The sequence below is a fragment of the Apteryx mantelli genome, chromosome 1 (assembly GCF_036417845.1).
Source record: "Apteryx mantelli isolate bAptMan1 chromosome 1, bAptMan1.hap1, whole genome shotgun sequence".
Classification (NCBI taxonomy): Eukaryota; Metazoa; Chordata; class Aves; order Apterygiformes; family Apterygidae; genus Apteryx; species Apteryx mantelli.
This window is the reverse complement of record NC_089978.1, coordinates 136,758,272-136,766,657: the sequence shown is the minus strand read 5'-3', so window position 1 is coordinate 136,766,657 and position 8,386 is coordinate 136,758,272. Positions and strand designations below refer to the sequence as shown.

Genomic DNA, 8,386 nt, shown 5'->3' with positions numbered 1-8,386 from the left:
CCTCAGCAGCATGTCTCTGACAGTGCCCAGTACAGAAAATCTTTGAAACAAAGGGAGTTTGTGCTGCTAGTTCCATAGATTTGGTAAGCGAAGCCCAGAAAAAGGAAGTCTTGAGTCAATATAGTCATTGAGTCATTAAAACTAACAGAACAAAATACTGTAATTTAACTAACCTATCTAAATGTAACCGGCCTAGCTTTTCAGAAAAAATGGTGTGGGCAGCTGTATGAATAGATATACACAAAAGATGAGCTGAGTACCTGAATAGACCTGAATTACTATGGAATTATGCAAATACACAACTTCCCTTTTCCCTTCCCCTCTGCCAGCTAGTTCTGCCTCCATGCAGCAGGAAGGAGAGGTTAGCACACAGGATTTTTGTGGCAGATCTTGATATCCTAGGGAACAGAGGCCCTTATCTTGCTGTTTGGGTGAAGCAAGCCATTCCCTGCCAGGCTGCACACTGGGTCAGGCAGATATCTGCCTGGACAATAAGATTTGAAACCCTTCAGACAGCCTGGACAAGAGCAGATGGGAGTGTGTGGAGCCAATACTTATTGCAGGTAGGTGCCACAATGTGAAAGAAAGCTCTGCCTCCCTGCTTGCAGTATGCCAGGGTATGTTGCTTGCCAGACTGTCAGAATAAAAAAACAGTTCTGATACTGAACTGAAGTTAAAAGAGGTTAATGAGAGGAGAACCGTGGAGGAGAAGGCAGCAGAGTTGCTTAAAGAAAGCATATGAAACAGCACAGAATTACACTTTGCTCATATGAGGAGAGGCTGAGAGAGCTGGGACTGTTTAGCCTGGAGAAGAAAAGACTGAGAGGGAATCTTATCAATATGTATAAATAGCTGAAGGGAGGGAGGGTGGGGCCAGACTTTTCCCAGTGGTGCCCAGTGACAGGGCAAGAGGCAACAGGCACAAACTGAAACACAGGAAGTTCCATCTGAATCTAAGAAAAAACTTTTTTACTGTGAGGGTGACAGAGCACTGGAACAGGTTGCCCAGAGAGGTTGTGGAGTCTCCATTCTTGGAGATATTCAAAAGTGTCTGGACATGGTCCTGGGCAACATGCTCTAGGTGATCCTGCTTGAACAGGAGGGTTGGACTAGATGATCTCTAAAGGTCCTTTCCAACATCAACCCTTTTGTGATTCTGTGATCTATGAGTACCCTGATACTAATCCATGCAGAAGAATCATTTGAGCTTTTGCTTTGATTTGATTACATTTAAGAAAAAATAATGCATTGTCCAGGAATGTGCATGAAGCCTATTGTAATGGATGGATACAACATATGGAATTTTCCTTCTGTGCATAAAAGGCACAAGGGAAACCCATCTTACAAAATGAATCACTTAAAGGTCAATCTTGAGACAAGCATTTACACAGAACAGTCTAAATACTATTTCAGACAATGCCTTCTTCACTGAAAATGCCCTGGTAAAAATTCTGACACAGACAATCATCCAGTACTGAGAATCTTGTATTATGAAGAGCTACTTTTTCATTCTGTGTGATCTATATATGTACCAGTTTTGCCAAGCTTGTTCCCTGTTTGATGTCCAAAAGGCTTGTGCCTACCTGAGCTTACCCAGCAGTGTACAAGAATGGTTTTGGGTCATCCAGGAGATTTTCTAAAGAAGGGAAACTGAGGAATATCAATACAGGGCAACCTTGCTGATACTTGGTGTTACTGCAGCAGCAGCCAGTGAGTCCCTGTGAAACTAGGTACACACTAGAGACAATGCAAACACTGTAAACACATAGTAAAGATTGGCCACTAAAGCACCACAGTATGCCTTCCAGAGACGCAGTTATGCTAGCTATGGCTAAGCTTTATAGGGAATGTTTTGGATAGTTTAGGAAGATGAGCTTGACATATACTCAAGGAACTTTCAGCGTCTGGGAAAGATCATAGCTATCTAGTGGGTCCACCTGCTCAGAAACAAACAGGGAGTCTCAAAGGGTCTGTAAAGCTTTGTAGAACTGCAGAAGTAGTAGTAAAAATATGAAATGAAAATGGAATTCTCAATTCTTGCCAAACTGTTCTGGAGGAAACCTGCATTCTCTTGAGGGAGGGAGGCTTTTGTAAGTATGCTGATCACATTTATAGAAATGCAGTTGTATATGGGTGTAACTATTTAGTAACTGGTAGGCTTGTGCAGGTTTGTACTAACAAACCTGAAATAGCAATATAAATGGCAACTGGCATTAAGGTTTTAGCCAATTTGTTGTGATGGCCAGCTGAGTCTATAGGTCAAGATAAATTCCAAGGTTAATTAGAGCCTTTCTGAGCTAATCCAGTCTGTTTATCATGTGGGGAAGGGAAAGACCTGGAAGAGAAGAAAAGAATATAGTATGGTGTTTTGGGGTTACCATCACAGCTGCAAATCAGAGGTCTGGCCTGATCTGATCTAAGTAACTGTTTTCTGAAAGTAATGAATGAAATGTCTTCTTCCCTCCTTGCTCCATCTCCCTGAAGTGTCCAAGTGTCTACTTCATTAGGTCCTTCATGCTCAGGTGCAAAATACCTTGCTACTCAAACTGCTTAAAAGGTTCAATTGGTCTGGAAACCTATACAGAGAGGTACCTCATCATCTTATCACTGTCCAGAGTCAGCTGGCTGGATTGTAGGTAAAGTGTTTGTTGTGTTGAGGTTGGCTGCAGGGGAAGGATTTTAACTGAGGGATTCGGAGCTAGCCCACTGATGGAAAAAGACCTTCTTGCAAGAGAGAGTTTGGCTAGATCTAGCCAATCCCATAGTGATGGAGAGGCTGTGGGATTCCTAGGAAAGATGACCAGTACCCTCTTATTAACAGGACAATTCATGTTACTCTCAGATCACTTGCTGTCTGGGTCTGAGGAGTCCCCTGGAAAGGCAGCTGAGAATAAAAGGCAGCTGGAGGGGCTGTTCTGGCAAGCTGCTGACAGCCTGTCAATCTTTGGTGAATGGCCCAGTCCTGGCCTGCCTTCCTGTTCCTGGTCTAATGGTTTTGTCTTTGAGCCAACATTCATATGTTTTGCAGAACAGATGACATGCTCATGAGCAGAACTCTTCTCAGTCCTGTTAATTTTCCAGACTAAAACCAAAATGCAGAGGCTGATTCTTATGTGTCTGGACTTTGCCATTTCTCCTGTCTCTTGATTTCCTAATTTGGGGGGGGAAAAAACCTAGTGTTAGACACTTGAGTGCTTTACTTTAGATGTCTTTTTATAGTCATGCTACTTTTTGTGTTATCAGCATTTCAATTAACCACTTCTGCTTTTTCATCAGTTAAGTTCCGTCTTTAAAAAAATGTCATAACTACCCAAAAATGTTGCAAATCAGATTAAAATCCTTTTGAGACTTCCAGTAATGGCTTGTTGGGTAGAGTGTTTGGGTATTTCATGAACTAAGCTGTTTCAAGTTGGAACAGAATCTGATCTGGATTGATAAGAACCCAGAATGATAAGAAATGGGATTAGCTAGGTGAATGTGCTGATCTGACAGAACATGAGGTGGGTACCAGACAACAGACCAGACCCCTGATGGTAACATGTCAGGGTCTGAATTTATGAGCTGCACCAAGCAGTGGTCAGTGTTATGCCAGTAGGCAAGAGAGCTGATTCAGTGTCTTGGTTTGGTGTTCTATGGAAACTTTATTTAAAGTATGTGTTTTGCCTATCAGTCCCTTGCCTCCTATTATTCCTTAACTCAGGAGCCTGTTTTATTTTGGCAGTGTTGGGACAACTACTGTTTGTTTGTTTGTTTGTTTTCTTTTTCTAGCAGATTATATCTAAAACTTCAGATATGAGTCATTTTAAGCCCTTCCGGCAGGGTGCAAGAACCTAAATAGTTAGTACACACATGCACATAGAGGAAAAAAGCAGTTCCTAAAATGCCATGAGGGTTTCTTCTTTCAGTCACTCCAGAGCCAAGGCAGGATAGGTCTTGTTCCCTGACACGCTGAAGTATCTGCTTCACTGAGGTAGGTATAATAAGCTGCAGAATTCTGTTTTCTCCTTCAGCTTGCAATTTCTTATTGTTCACTCCTGAAAATCTCTCTCGCCCCTCCACTTTTCCCTTCCATCTTTACAGACACATACAGCCTTTTTAGCATTCTTGAAAACATAGGGTGGGCAGGATTTTCGTATTAATTCATCTCTCTGTTTGCTTTGGTGTAGGATTTGTATTAGTATTTTTACAGCATTACCTGATTCTCTATCCTCTTTATGCTGTAGTTACATTCTGTGGCTATATGAGGAGACAGCATGATTTAACTCTTGCAGCGCTGTTCCCTGATGGTCTCTGTAAGTGTCTTCCGCATATATCAGTGGGACCACAGGAAAATGAACAGACTTGCTAGATTTTTAAGTTAAACCCCCAGCTGCCTTCAGTGACTTCTTTCATAGCTTTCCTCACAGTTCACCCTCACCTAAAAGCCTATTAGTAACTGTTACCTAAGAGTGGTAATTACAGTGTTCATTACAACTTTTTAACTTATTTTCCTCTCGGTGAAGCAATTCCACTGCTTATGATTTGCTCCACATCTAGACAGATGATTTGTTGTTGGTGTTTTTTTTTTATAATACTGTATATTTAGTCCTGCACACAACAATCCTTGACTGGCATTTACGTACTGCCATAACAGAGGTTAAAATAGAAACAGTATTGGTTGTCTTATGTCTCCTCAGCTGCTTTCACAGGCTGAATTCAGCTCTTACCTGTGCAGCTTCCTTGTCTTCTGGTGATGCTTTTAGGGACCTTTCAGCAACACAACTGTCTTCATTGATTCAGCAAGGGTTTTGTTGTGTGGGGTTTTGTAAATAGTTCTGTTAATGCTTAAAGGATGATGCTCTTTCTCTCAGATCTATCTTTGCTTTGCTGAATTTCCTCTACTTAATATATCAATATCCAAGTGCAAGAGTGACTGAGCAATTAAAGTCTTTCTACTGCCACTTCTTATAGTTTTAAAACCAGACTTGAGTGTTCTGTGGTTCAGCTTTGATTTGCTATAAGGACAGCTTTTCTTATATCTAAAATGGTTGAAGAACATTATTGCTATTATTCTGTATTTTAATTTTTCTCTCTGCAATGAAATCTCTGTCTATTCTTCTTAAGCCATTCACCTCTTGCCTTTCTCCTCATCAAGACTAGAAATGCAAAGAACTGGCAGAGAGCTCAGAACACAGATACATGGGCTAGAAAAGCAGGGAAAAGGAAATACTTACTGAGACTTCCCTAAAAATGTCCTTTTGCAAATAGAATTGCTGACCTGTCTGTTCTATTTGTAATATCCACAAAATAAAATGGACTTATTTAATTAAGACAACCATAGCTTTCTCAACCTAAGCCTATTTCACTATTCATGCCAAGAGGAGGAATTGCTTGTTTTAAAAGGTAAAGGAACTACAGTGCTGACTTACCTTTCTGAAGAACAAAAACATATGCAAAGCTAGAAGTTGATCAGGGAAGACACTTGGAGATAGCATGGGTATGGGTGTGAATAAAATGAGACCTCCACTTTAGACTGGAGACTAAAAAGAGGGAGAAATGAAATCAAAAGGGATGACAGAGACAGGAGAACGTAAGTGTATACAAAACCTCTGTTTGAATAGTGGGGCCATTTTTCTTATGTGACTTAGCCACCATGTGAATGATGAAGCTGTATAGTGGTCAGACTAGTAGAGGTAAACCTTTAGAACAAAGTAGTATAGACCTATGCTTTTGTATCCAGAGAGTTCAGTACTGTCAGCTGACTCAGGAAGGCTTTAGTACAGATAAAGAGAGGAATTTGGAAAGGAAAGTGAGAACTGCTTACTAATTTGCTTTCTGTTTTATAGCTATAGAATGTCTCCACTTCTGAGTGACAGCAGTTCACATGAACAGGCTGCTGTACATTATGCATCAGAATCCATTGGCTCCCTTGCTGTCTTCATCCTCATCTTCATCATAGGTATCCCAGGCAATGGGTTGGTGATCTGGGTAGCTGGCCTGAAAATGAAGAGGTCTGTGAATGTTGTCTGGTTCCTAAACCTTGCTGTGGCTGATTTCATGTGCTGCTTGTCTTTGCCATTTTTCATTGTTCATCTGGTCCTCCATGAACACTGGCCATATGGCTGGTTCCTCTGCAAAGTCATTCCATCAGTCATCATATTCACCATGTTTACTAGTGTTTTCCTACTCATGGCCATTAGCATTGACCGGTGCCTCCTTGTGATGAAACCTGTCTGGTGTCAAAATCATCGAACGGTGAAGTTTATATCACTAACGTGCAGTGGCATTTGGATTCTGGCCTTCATTTTCTGCTGTCCTGTCTTTCACTACCGTGAGACTATCACTTATGATGGCAAAACTGAGTGTGGGTACAATTTTAGAGATGATAAAATGCTAGATTATATGGATGACAATGGTCTTGTAAATGAATTATTGGAAGAATACTCACCTTTAATACCAACTGGCACCTATGGTCGCACCATCTTCATTCATCAGCCTGTTGATGATTATCCATATTTCCAGACAGAGAGCATATCCACCAACGAAGACATAATCACAACATCCCACATTCTGTATTCTGCAGTACCAGTAAACATAAACTCGCTGTTATCTTCCACTGCCTATCCTGACATCAAGGTGTTGGAATCTCCTAGTGGTACGCCTAGTGCAGACGTGTCTGCACCATCCAGCATTGACCTCCATTTAAAGCTACCGGACCTCCCTGATGGTTTGCTCGATTTTGACAATGGGTACAGCGGTAATGACTCACTGGGAAACTTCTATGAGGATGATTATTTTGTACCCCTCCCATTAGTGGTCATAACCATCACCAGGGCCATCTTTGGCTTCGTACTCCCCTTCAGCATAATGGCAGTTTGCTATGCCCTTATTGCTTTCAGGATGCATGCAAATCAGTTTCACAAGCAACGTAGCAAGATGCTGCGAGTGATCTTGCTTGTGGTAGCTGCATTCTTTGTCTGTTGGGCTCCATATCATGTAGTTGGGATTCTGTCCTTTGTAGCTACTCCTGGAACAGGACTGAGGGAGTCATTGGTCCTCTGGGATCACCTCTCCACTGCACTGGCATATGTTAACAGCTGCATCAACCCCCTACTCTATGTTTTTGTGGGGCGGGACTTCAGGGCAAAGGCACGACAATCGGTACAGGGAATCTTGGAAGGTGCCTTTGTTGAGGAACTAACACATTCAACCCCTTACTCCCTTGACAGAAGCAAGACGTCAACAGACAAGGATGTTAGCAGCACAGTCTAATGCAGGACTTCACCACTGCAGGGACAAAGAGTGCATCAATGACTTTCCACTTACAGCTTTTTTTGCTCTAACACATTTAATTAATCTGCAGAGCTGCACATGGGATACTGAGATAGTTCACTTGAGAACAGCTAACCCCCTTTATATCCTTCTCTAGACAGATGCGGAGTTGAAATACCAAGAGTAATAATCTTTGAGGGAAGACACTGGTGAGGAAAAAGACCCAGAGTACATTAACCTTTAAAGAAGAAAGCAGACTTGCAAAATGATTTGTGGTGGGATCATATAATTTAACCTCTGAATTACTAGATGACTATGTTATTAAAGTTATTTGCATATTATATCTATTATAGATGTTATGCATTTCCTGTTTCTGGTAAACTGCAGAGAGAACTAACTTGGATGTCTCTCCTTGAAATCTGTCAACTCCCCCTTCCTCTCCTTTACCTGTACTTAGAACTGAAGGGTTTTTTTGCTGAAGATGTACCTAGATGGAAGTGCTACCTTTTCTCACAACAGTGCGTTGGAACTTCACTTTCTCCAGACATGATTTTCATGCCAGTGGATGCACAAGATCTTTCTTAGTCTCAGCAAATGCATCACTGTACACTAGTAATGGGTCAATTCACATGCTGTATGTTCATTAACATGCACTCACTCAATCTCTCCCTAACACATGCTCTACCACTAGAGTACCAGATCTTTTTAGGATGTGGTCTGAGATTATCTGAATGTCCCTACTGCATTTTAAGACAGCACACAAATAGAATTTGAGCATGTGCAGTCATTGACAAACCAAATTAAGGGGCTGCTGGTCTGTCATCCTTCTAGTGAAACCTTGGAATTGAGAAGTGATATCCTGTATTCTAACTGCAGGAAAGTGGTGTTGAGGCTCATCATGTCCTGTTCCCTATAAGAGAGATGTGTTTTTCATGTCTTTATTTTGGAGGAAGAAGATAAAAGTTTGTTCCAGTCAGGTTCTTTTGGGGTGTTTCCCAAGCTACAGTGTTCCCTACTGCTGAAAAGCAGAAATATGTGGCTTAAAATGTGCTTTTGGTGTTAGTTGCTCCTTAAAGAAGTATGGTCAGCAAATGGTATGATGAACAACTACTAAGCTTTGATGTAGTTTTCACTA

At 41.4% G+C, this 8,386-nt stretch overlaps 1 protein-coding gene across 1 annotated transcript; it reads left to right on the top strand.

The window, feature by feature from the left end:
- Window positions 1–3,923: 3,923 nt before the first annotated feature.
- Window positions 3,924–7,524, top strand: C3AR1 (complement C3a receptor 1). Its single transcript, XM_013956220.2, has 2 exons — window positions 3,924–3,970; window positions 5,826–7,524. The coding sequence occupies exon 2, from the start codon at window positions 5,833–5,835 to the stop codon at window positions 7,249–7,251; it is 1,419 nt and encodes a 472-aa protein (XP_013811674.1). The 5' UTR covers window positions 3,924–3,970; window positions 5,826–5,832; the 3' UTR covers window positions 7,252–7,524.
- The last annotated feature ends 862 nt before the right edge of the window (window positions 7,525–8,386 follow it).